General features: G+C 37.6%; 2 protein-coding genes across 4 annotated transcripts in view; one reads left to right on the top strand and one right to left on the bottom strand.

The window, feature by feature from the left end:
* The first annotated feature begins 425 nt into the window (after window positions 1-425).
* Window positions 426-9,147, top strand: abhd11 (abhydrolase domain containing 11). Of its 2 annotated transcripts, XM_015036677.1 has the most exons (6): window positions 426-690; window positions 1,922-2,057; window positions 2,364-2,537; window positions 3,718-3,888; window positions 5,766-5,947; window positions 6,585-9,147. In XM_015036677.1, the coding sequence occupies exons 1-6, from the start codon at window positions 575-577 to the stop codon at window positions 6,718-6,720; spliced, it is 915 nt and encodes a 304-aa protein (XP_014892163.1). In that variant the 5' UTR covers window positions 426-574; the 3' UTR covers window positions 6,721-9,147. The 2 variants fall into 2 exon arrangements, with proteins under 2 accessions (XP_014892163.1, XP_014892164.1); XM_015036678.1 differs by lacking the exon at window positions 426-690 and having other exon boundaries at window positions 1,972-2,057; window positions 2,360-2,537.
* A 521-nt stretch (window positions 9,148-9,668) lies between these two features.
* The window catches only part of bicdl2l (bicaudal-D-related protein 2-like), an 11,803-nt gene continuing 9,877 nt past the window's right edge, over window positions 9,669-11,594 (bottom strand). For both annotated transcript variants that reach the window (XM_015036675.1, XM_015036676.1), the window contains exon 7: window positions 9,669-11,179. In XM_015036675.1, the coding sequence (XP_014892161.1) occupies window positions 10,796-11,179 (384 nt within the window). In that variant the 3' untranslated portion in view covers window positions 9,669-10,795. The remainder of the gene's footprint in view (window positions 11,180-11,594) is intronic.

Genomic DNA, 11,594 nt, shown 5'->3' with positions numbered 1-11,594 from the left:
CTTGATAAGATTTTATTTATTTTTTTTTTTTTTGCACTATATAAATACCTCCGTCTTCATCTGGACAACAGACTGATTTTACGCAAAATCAACTACCCAGAACTCTCTCTTTAGGAGACTTTCATCGTAAAACACTGTCCTCAGTAGGAGGCTTCTTCAAACTGGATACAGACTGCTACGGGAGTTCCTGCCTGTTGATAGCTATCAGCCTCTACAACAATACTTTAAAGAAGCTTGACAAAATAATATGACTTACAACAACATTTAATCTGCCTTAGTTGGTCAATAAAGTATTTCTAAATTTAATCGAACTGAATTTGAACTGAAGGAACCATCGATGTGTATCAATGGAACAGACTCCGTGCCTGACAGACTGTACCCAGGGTAAAATGTCCCCCTCCTCTTACGTCATCACGCACCGTCAGCTGTTGACGGACGGAGGGGGGGGGTTCTCTCTGGTGTCGACCTCCGGGGCCGCTCTGAATGCTCTTTCCCCGGCTCTGTGCTGTCACTGCGGCCGCTTTCAAAGGCACATGTTGTTTGTGGACCGTTCAGTAACCGAACCTATGCTGCCATGATTGCTTTGTGTCGCCTGGTTCACAGAGGACTGCCGAGCATCCGGCCGTCTTGCCGTTTGTTCGCCGGACAGGTGGATGCGGCTCCCCCGGTCCGGACAGCCAGCTCATCCAGGTATCCCCGCTAGCTTCCCGGCTAACAGGTGTCCTCCACCAGCCTGGGCTGGGTGCTGGTACCGCCGTGGTTCTGAGTGGAAATTATGGCGCGATGTTGGTGTTGATGTTGATTTAAACCACTCCATTATTTAACCGCTACCGTCTGTCACCTTGTAATGTCTTTAAAGCATTAACAGATTTAAATATCATTCATACATTTTAGCAAATTTAACCAGAGTCGTTTCTTTATATAGCAGCTTCAAATCTAAAGCTAGTGGTAAAACTAAATTAAATCTGAATTTCTGAAAATGTGTCCTGAAATCTAAATGCTAATATACATGAACACCAAGTTAGCATCTCAGCTACATTGCAGGATTTCAAATATTTTTTTTTAAATAAAGATTATATTTTTATCCTCCATATTCTTAGAATTTGTGCCTTAGGAATCGGTTACAAATCCTAATCTATATTTTATTCGTTTGTCTAAAAGATTTTGAATACATTTTAAGATTATATGGATATATGCTATATCTGCATGTTTTGGCCTGTGGATGATCTGTGTGATTTTCACATTACACGTATCTCTTAGTTGTAGAAAGAAAATATGTGACCAAGCTAATTCCTAAGGTTAAATATTACATATGAATAGTTCCTTTTTAAACATTGGCTCGAACTAAAAAAATATCAGCACTGACTTTTTTTTAAGTTGCATTCTTGCAGATATTTATTTTAAGTAACAGCAGGGTTCCTGTTAGACATGCTGGGAGATTCTGAGTAACACTGAGTAAAACTAATACGGTGTCACATAGATAGATAGATAGATAGATAGATAGATAGATAGATTATTACTGAATGTATGACAAAAACATGAGTTCTATCTATATTTTAAAAAGAAAATTAGGCTGAGGTAGTAATAACTTCCTTAACTTTTAAAATACATTTGCTACTCTCATGTAGAAATTATCTGATCTTGTGATATTTGATCGTCACAACAGTAAATTTAGCAATAAAGCCTATTGATGTGAATATCTGTGCTGCACCAGCAGATGGAAGCAAAGTAATTTACTCAAAGATTATCTATGGATTGGAAAATAGTATTGCATAACATCTTGTGGCGCTCTGTTTAATTGGTACATTCTCCTCATCAGGCTAGAAAACAAAGATACTCTGATTGTTTTTGTCATCAGAATCTGTGACTACTGAACATTTATCAACCCTCCTCAACTTGAATGTGTTTTTCTCCCCCTCAGTCCTGTCAACTTGACTTATGACGTGTTTGACGGTAAAGGAGAGAGCACTCCCCTGGTGTTTCTCCATGGCCTCTTCGGCAGTAAATCCAACTTCCACTCCATCGCCAAGTCCTTGGTGCAGCGCACAGGCCGAAAGGTAACGCATTGATGAAGACTTCACACCCGTCTGTTGTTACGTCTGGAACAGTTCGTCATTGTGCGCTCGCTTTTGTCCGCAGCCGCTCGTCAATAGCTCTTTTTAGAGAAATTGGACATGTGCTGGCAGCAGTCATTTGATGCCGCCTCTCGGCTGATAAATGACACCTGCTTGGCTCAACTTGAATACGTTTGTCACAACACCTCTTTTGTTGGTGACGTCAGGGCTTCCCGGGCTGAGAAAATTCGCTCTGTTGCCTCCTTTTCCCCCCATTCCAAGTGTCTTACCTGTCCTTTGTCCAGTCAGGTGTTGACTGTAGATGCCCGTAACCACGGTAACAGCCCTCACACTCCAGAGCTGACCTATGAAGCGATGGCCGCCGATTTGAAACATCTCCTCAGCCAGCTGCACATCGAGAAGTGCGTCCTGATCGGCCACAGCATGGGCGGGAAGACCGCCATGACAACCGCTCTGACACAGGTGGGCAATCCCTAAATGTCAGCGTGTGACGAGGCGAGGCTGCCATCTACACCGACCTTTTAGGTCAGAGAGGATTCAGGCACTGGCTCATTTTTAACATGAGATAATGACACAGCAAAGTTCACACCTAAATGAAATTTAATATTTAATTTGGGTTACAACACTTGAATTATCTGGTATCTTGTTTCTTTTGGATTCATTACATCTCTTATCAGAATCACATTTTCTAACAGTGAACAGTTTTAGCTTATAAATGAACTCATGAGGCAGGAATGTCGAACTCATTTTTATTTTGGGCCATATCGAGATTATGAACGTCCTTAAAACTTATTAATAAACCTCTAAAATATGAATAAATATCCGCCTCTGCACTCGATGAGTCCTTCTTAAAGTTATATAAAACCAAACATTGATGTAATACATGAGAAAACAACAGAAAAAGATTATGGCCACGGAAAAATACAAGAATTCTGGCTTTAGTCTTGTGGGGTCAAAGGTCAGAATTCTGAGGATTTTGACTGAGTTTTTCTCAGAATTCTGACTTTTTATCTTAAAAGACTAAAGTCAGAATAATATTCTGAGAAGAAATTCAGATAATTTTTTCCTGTGGCCCAAGTTCTCTTCCATTGAAAACTACTTTAATTTAATTGATAAAATATTATTTAAGCATCCTGTGGTTATTTTCAATGTTCTGTCTACATGTCCCTCTGGGCCACATAGACTTGCTTATTAACTTATTTATCTTCTATGCTAATTAGTCCTAACGTCCTTAAAGTTAGATGTTGGTATTTTAAACTTCTAATCAGGTCCTTCAAAGCTGAGATTCCTGTTTTTCCTCACAGCCAGGCCTGTCACAACAACAAATTTTGTCCCAGTAATTTTTGCGATAAACGATAATATTGTTGTTTTGAGACTGTTTTAAGGTATTATATCGATGTTAACTTGAAAATAATTCATGTTTGCCTTTTGAAAAACCAGTGAATTAGAATTTTGTAACAAACAATTCACGTTAGGATAAAACACGACAACAAATTAAAGTCACAACCTAAACCACAAATAAAATGGATTATAATGTCTAAAAGAATATTAATCATCAGAACGGAAATGATCACGTTTATTTTAATTGCGGCAGGCTTGTCCGCAGCTGCCAGTCTCAGCGTCTCTTTGTTGTTGTTTGCAGCCCAGTTTGGTGGAGCGGCTGGTGGTGGTGGACATCAGCCCGGCCCAGACCACCACGCGCACCAACTTCCGCTACTACATCCAGGCCATGCAGGAGATGAAGATCTCCACTGACATCCCTCGCTCCACCGCCAGGCGGATGGCTGAGGATCAGCTGCGGAGCTTAGTGAAGGTTCGAAACGCCACGTCTTTATTTCACTCCAGCACCGTTCATCCCACAGGTCAAAATCCTGGAAAAAGTGTAGATTTGTTCCTTCTCCCGACTTATCGTTTCATCCATAAGAGTGTTTAATACCTGCTTACACTTTGTTATATTCTAATTTATTTAATATGGCTGTATTAGTTAGTTTATTTATTTTGTTAAATTTTTGAGGTTTACACATTTGGTAACACTTTATTTGAAGTTGTGTGCATAAAACCGACATGATGCTGACATGGCGGGCTCTTCATGACGGTTTATGAAGTGTCATCTGGGAAATAATAACACTTTTAATTGAATTTTAATGGAAATGTTAATGAAACTTTGCATTAAAATATATTTATTTACCTGTCAGTCTCATTCACACCCCTTCAAATAAAGTGTTACCCAACATTTTAACATTTGATTTTACTTAATACTCCCCTTTGAACCTAATACTGTTAATTTAATACTGTTAGCTGTAATAACTTCAATTCAAGTAATACATGCTTCTTCTCTCCTGCTGTGCCGGTAACATGGAGTGTGTTTGTGTTTTTTATTAGCCAGTCATGACAGCAAATGCAGCAGCAATAAATAACATCTGATCATTTTTCAGTGCAGGAAAAGGGCAAGTATGTAAGAAGAATTTTGTATTTTGAAAGGGAAGTTAACACCGTATTCTAAATGGCTGAAGTTTTTATGAAGTTGTTTCGTCATGCTGTTGTTAGGCAAACGAACAGAGAACAGAGCTGGAAGCAGAGAGAGAGGGAGAGTCAGGCAGGTTAAACGAGTCGCAGGTAAGTTTCACACCGATGAGGGGAAAAAACAAAAAGATTTAAAAACAGAACAACTTAATTACAAGAACTGAAGTCCAGTTGCTTTTTTTAAAATCTTGTTTTGGTTTTGTGTTAGTTTGATGAACTTGAGTATTTTATTGAGAAAAATCTCCTTTATTTAGACGTGTAGTGAAGCGACAACCATACTGTCGCCGTTCTTTAAATTACTTATTATTTTATGCAGTGCAGTCAATATATATTAATTTTCATTTAGTGCAGACAAGATATTTAAAGAATGTATAACTTGTGGGAGAGACTACAGTACATCAATATTAATGAGGAATTGTATTACTCATTTAAACTGATTTTTATTTTTCCTGTTTTTTCTTGAAAATTCCTGATATTACTCTCAAAATGTTATTTTTTTGGCAGAAATTTTGCACTTTTTTATGTACTTTTCTCCATATATCAGGGTCATTGTAGTCATAGAAAATTAGTAAATTTCTGCCAAAAACTCAGAAGTTTTGTGATTAAGCTCAGAATTATTTTAGAAAACTTGGAAATTTTCAAAAAATAAAAAACTCAAACATTTTGACATTTGAAATTCAGACATTTCCTACTGTTTTTTTTTTGTTTGTTTTGTTTTTTTGTTGTTTTTTTTTGTAGACAATTTCTGATACTAATCTAAAAATCAGATTTTTTGTTCCCAGTAAGTAATGTCCTTGTTTTTTCTAGAAAATGTCTGAGATTACTCTCAAAACTTCAGAGGTTTTTTGCAGAAATTTACCACTTTTTTTCCTTAGTTACCCTTGTACGCCATAGTAGATTTTGCACATTTTCTGTCTTGAAAGGAAGAGATCTAGTTTTCAGCTTCTTTTGGGTTCGACTGAATACATTTATTTTCAGTAATTAGACCAGAATTTGGGTCACTTTCTTTTAAAACACTCGCTGTATTTAGCCAAGTTTAAGAAAGAAGGAAAGCTGATTTGGGTGATAAAACTGGACAAACTCAGTTTTATCTTTGGTTAAAACTTTGCGTTGTACTCTGTCCCCTGTAATAACAAAATGTAATTTCCTCCCTTCGTCTCTGCACAGGAGCACTCTGTGCGCCAGTTCCTGCTGACCAACCTGGTGGAGGAGAACGGACATTACTCCTGGAGGGTCAACCTGGAGGCCATCGCAGCTCACCTGGAGGAAATCATGAGTTTCCCCAGACTGGACTCCGTCTACGAGGGGCCAACGCTGTTTCTGGGCGGAGCCAGTTCTGCTTATATCAGGTAGAAAACATCACAGAAACATTTATCTTCCAATGAGGATAATAGACATTTGATTTTATACTTTAGTAATTTGCTGTTAGCATGTTGCTCTGGTTTGTTATTAGAGAAGTTTTCTTTTGATTGGAGCCATTGCAGAGAAATCTGTTCTGCATTTACAAACTTTGGTCATTTTAACTCATTTCTAAATGCAATAACATTATAGATATAATTCAAATTTATTCAGGATAATTTTTGTGCTTTTATATCTGATTTTAAACTAAGAAGAAACTTAAAGGTAAAAAAATATCATGGTTTTAATTTAAAATAAAAAATATGCATTTTTATTTTACAAAGTAAATAAATATTTATTTTGTAAAAATAAATATTTTAATATTATTTTAAGCTGCAGTTCATTAATAAATACAGCAGAAGTTGTCCTATCAAAATAAAAGCATCAAACCAATAAAATTAACCATAGATTATATAAATAAAACAAAGTAGCAACAATAAGCACTAAAAAGGGGATGCAAACAAATAAGGAGTTTAATTTTGGGTTACTTACACTAATAATTGAAACTTTTAGTAGTTTTCAAACTGTAACACTTTAACTTTGAAACTACGACCATCTTTGTGCTTTTCTTTCCGCTGCTGTTCGCAGCTCCGACGATTACCCAGAGATCCAGAGGCTGTTCCCCAACGCCGACATCCAGTACATCCCAGACGCGAGCCACTGGATTCACGCTGACAAGCCTCTGGACTTCATCAGCTCCATCATCTCCTTCCTCCAGTCTTAGCCGCCTCCGGCCGCGCCTGCGGACTCTCTACAGCGCCTCTGAGCGTGGAGCGGAGACGACGATAACGATCCTAATATTCGCCATAACAGGACCAAACCCGCTCTCTTTTGCAGCAGTCAGTTCTTATTTTTAAAGCCATTAGTCGTTCTGCGTAGAGGATTTTAATTTATTAGTGGTCGTAGATTATCCAGCTTGTAGATACGTTTCAGTTGACCTGTTTATAGATCCGTTTAACATCATGGGGTTGTTTTTGGAGGTAATGTACTAATCCAAAGAAACTGTCATTTGCACTGTACTGTCTTTTTGTTCTTCTACAGTGGATCGCAAAAGTTTACACACCTTATTTAGAAAGCCATGAAAGGATGCACTGCAAAAACACAAAATCTTACCAAGTATGGCTGGTCTCGTTTCTACACTTGAAATAAGACAAAACTAACTAAGTTACCTTGTTTTAAGCTAAAAATTCCTTAAATATTGATGAAAAAGTACTACTTCAACTTGCAGATGGTAGGAAAAACATCTCATTATAAGTGAAATTATTCCTTAGCATTTTTCATTGTTATGAAATAATTGACTTAAAACAAGCTCCTATATCTCGCTAAGCTGCTTCTTAATTAGTTTTGTCCTTTTTGAAGTGAACGATGATATTTGCACTAGGAACTAGACCAAAAATACTTGGTAAAATATTGTTTTTGCAGTGTAATAAATCATTGTAAACATCATGGGGACACAAATCCTGTTCATTTCTAGTGGAAAATGGAAATCTGTTACAGAGAAAGTCCAAATATTCAAACAAATTGAAGCACTTTTTGATTTAATTTCAGCTCTTAGTCTGCTTTAGAAAGACTCACAACCCCTCGTCTTGACTTAACCATATTTGACATCGACCCTCCACAGCCCAAAACTCACTGATGTTCATAATTTCTTTAACATGAAGCGAAGTAACCCCATGTCATGATGCTGCCACTGCCATGTTTCACTATGTAGTGTTGCTTTGTGCCAAGCCCTGAAACTCAGTTTTTATTTCTTTAAACCAAAGTTTTATTAATAAAATGCCCCTTTCTTTTTTTTTTTTTACTTTAATCTTTAACTCAAACAAACAGAGGATCCCAGGCTGTTCCCCAGCAAATCGTAGAAAACTCCCAGTTCTTGTCGGATGCCTCTACTGGTCCTTCATTTCTGTCTTATAAGCTTGGCTTTTATCTTTGCATCAAATGTTTTTGAATCGCAGAATTTTCTGATTACTTCAGACTGTCTTCCTAGAGCCATGCTTTTCATATAATGTGGATTTTTCTCTGAACATCACCTTCATATAGGAACCTTTTTAGGCCAATGGATAGAAATTAGCTTGACTTCAGGTTCACCAGTTTTACTGTAAATGATAGAAAACTAAAAGCTGAAATTCAGTCAAAAAGTGCTTCACGTATGCAGACTTGATTATTACGTCAAACAAAAGTTGCATTAAAATTCAAAATAAGTTGGTTATGTGCAGAGTTGCGAGAGCCGCTGTATGTATGTCCGTTTTGTGAGGGAAGTGTTTTCTGTGTTTGCGGATGTGAGTTAAAGCAGCACTGCGGTAAAATAAAAACTGTATCTGAGGAGGTTTTGGACCAAACTCTGGTCCGTACTGTAACTTTGTGGTTCGTAATAGTGGTTTATTAAGAATGTTCGATGCTGGTCGGTTAATTCGTTGTAAAAACAACCCCTCAGAGCGCAACATATTTATTATCTACTGGATTCAAGCTGAAACTTTTTCAATGCAGTATTAACACAAACTCTTTCCTGATTCTCTCAGGCTGCGACTTGAAACGCTCGGTCTTCATTTTTCCTTTGTGTCTGGCGACAAGCCGTGGTGACATTGTTGTGTCTCTGTAGTTGGTCAGTGTTTTCCCTGTTTACTGCCCGTGTATTCCAGTTATCTTTATGAATAAGGCACAAGGCTAAGTGAATATATCACAAAGTATATATGCTGCAGCGACATATGTAGGTTCCCAATCGCAGTGGTTTTGATTTAATTTCAGTCTCCTCTGCGTCGATGAGTTTGTTCCAGTAGTGAAACTGCCACATGTGAGAATAAGCAGGGTGTTGTTCATTTATTTGTATGAGCCTCTTTTGTCAAGAGGTCGTTTGCTTCTGTAAAACTTTAATAAGATTCTATAGCGATGTTCAGTAGACTTTTAGATTGGCAGCTGGGTTGCCAGGTCTGTGTGAATTAACATTTAAAGCACTAAATGTTTACTACAATCAGTGTTTTATGTTTGAATAGAGAAAAAGACTAAAAAAAAACTCAGATTAAATTAAATTATACTGACTTAAATTATTTTTATAAACCTCAACGATTAAATCCTCCTCCCGCAGGATGGATTTGTGTTGTGGCACAATTTAAGAGATTGTCAGGGGGACATTTGAATGCAGATTTTGTAGTTTAAAAAATATTTAAAAGGAGAACTGTCTGCCAACATGGGTTTGTTTGAAGACTGTAATGATTTGGTCAGGATTGTATTCTCTGACACTATGCGCATGCCTTTTCAGCTGTTACCTTTCTGTGCTGTGTACACCTTTGTTTGTTCAACATGTCCCCCAGTGGAGGCACTTACTCTGAATAATGGAAATATATAAATTTTAAATGTTCACTACATCCATATAGGAGTGGATTATATATAAATATATATAAATTGCTGGAGATATTATACAATAAAATGTCTAAAACCTGTAAAAATGTTGAGCTTTTCAGTAAAAATGTATTTATTTATACCAAGTTGTAACTGTACTTTTAGGTTCTTTACATGTTACGGTATTCAGTAATGTTTTGCACGATTAGCAACAGATCCAAGGTGCAAAACATGTTTTCCAGCAGAAAATTAATTATCAAGCTGCTTGAATCTTTTTAAATACTATTGGTTTTGACAAAATTATCTGGAGATTAAAATTTAGTTTTTTTTTTATTATTCTTCAGTTTGGCAGAAAAGTCAGAAACTTAGGAATCCAATTCTTTTCAGGTCTGTGAACACACCATACTTGAAGCCAACACCCTTCAGTGTGTACGCTGTTGCAGAGGGAAGACTTGATCATTTTCAGCATCAATTTCTTTTTTTTTTTAACTGAAGTCAGAAGAAGCTGTTTTATGAAAACTGATTTTCATCTTTCATTTCCAACTTACTTGCTTCAATAAGCAATAATTTATCAAATCTGCTCATAGTCTGCTTCACTGAAATGTGATGTTCTAATAAAAATTATATTTGAGCACCAGGTGGCTCTGAGTTATTTAAAACACGGGTCACAATCGGTCATTTCATAGGACTTGACAAGCAATAGTTACGGTATTGACAAGCACTTTTTATTGCTTGAACCACAAAGTATGTAAGATTATTTATTTCTGTAATTTTGATCAAAATTACATCATTATTAAGAAAATACTCATTTGTTGAAGATGTCAATAAAATAAAAGAATAGTTCTGATTATTCAGAAACCATAAAATGGTCATAATAGCAAAACCCTTTTTTACAAATACACCAACACGGCATAGCACAGCCTCCACTTACATTATCAATAAATAACGAAGGCTGAAAAAACATCCTGAATGCTTTAGATTGTAGTTTACATGGTTTGTTGATTTTGTAATTTTGAGTTGGAAAAAAATTAATTCAGGTTAATTGTGCATCCAAAACTCTGTGAAAAGTATCAGAAGTTGTTAGCATTTCTAATAGGTTGTAGCACGTTGTCAATATATTCTTTACTATTTGACAAACAGGACTGGAGAAAAATATGTGCTTGTTTTTCTCATAATAGTTAACTTGGTTTCTGCTCACAACAATTCAAGAGTCCCGACATGCAACTAGAGCAAGATCGAGTAAATATAACTACTTACTAAATATTTCTCTATTCCTGGACTGGAGAATGTCTCCTCTTCAAACCTGAGTCACATCAAAACTAAAAGCTCAGCAGATTCATGTGAGACCGGCTTTCTGGTGTCGAACTGGACTCCCATCATCCTGACCAGTCAAATGAAGAAGCAGCATGTTTTTAATCCATGAGTCTTTAGAAAGATCCAGTCTATTAAATGTCCTGACGGCTTCAGTCGAGCGAAACCGCCTGGAAGCCATCGTCTGCCCTGCCCCACTCCTTCTCCTGCTCGGCTGCGTCCTGATACCCGAGGCGAGGCCTGCTCTTCTTCAGCTTGTCCCGCCAGGTGCGCGTCCCGCTGCTGGAAGCAGAAGCGAGCGGAGAAGCAGGCATGCTGGGAGTTAGAGGAGGAGAACTGGCAGATTTGTTCACAAAGATCTGGTTGGAATTGGTGGTGGGAGGTGCAGGTGACGTGTACGGGAAGATGACCGGCCGCTGGATGGGAGGCTGCTTGTTTCTCCGCAACAGGCCCTTGCGAGAAGATTTATTCTGGGCCTGCTGCTCTGCCAGCTGCTGGCTCAGCACCTGCTGCTGGAGGAGCCGCTGAAAGTCCTCCTGAGGAGAGCCAAGAGAGAAAACAATGTTAAGAGCCAATGATATATGTGCCTCTTGTATCAAGAGAGGTCGTTTGCTTCTGTAAAACTTTAATAAGAAACATTGATTCTATGGGCCGGAAATTTCGCGCATGCGCACAGTGCCGGAGGGCAAAAAGATCATCTTTTTACACTCTATCCGTAGCAATTCAGTTAACTAAATAAAACCTGAAGATGTTGGTATTATTAATTAAATGCAGTACACCACAGCAAAGGTAAAAAATAAAATTAAAAAATAGCGCAAAAAACGACTCAGAATCACATTTTTCTCCTTGCTTTCTGTGTCGGTTTCGTTATGCGCAGACTCATTGCCATAGCAACTGACGACAACGGCGCTTTAAGTTTCTAGATTCAACACTAAAAACACACTGAAACAT

This window comes from Poecilia latipinna, unplaced genomic scaffold (assembly GCF_001443285.1).
Source record: "Poecilia latipinna isolate Pla-1442-1.1 unplaced genomic scaffold, P_latipinna-1.0 Scaffold375, whole genome shotgun sequence".
Taxonomy (NCBI): Eukaryota; Metazoa; Chordata; class Actinopteri; order Cyprinodontiformes; family Poeciliidae; genus Poecilia; species Poecilia latipinna.
This window is presented reverse-complemented; position numbering and strand designations above follow the sequence as displayed.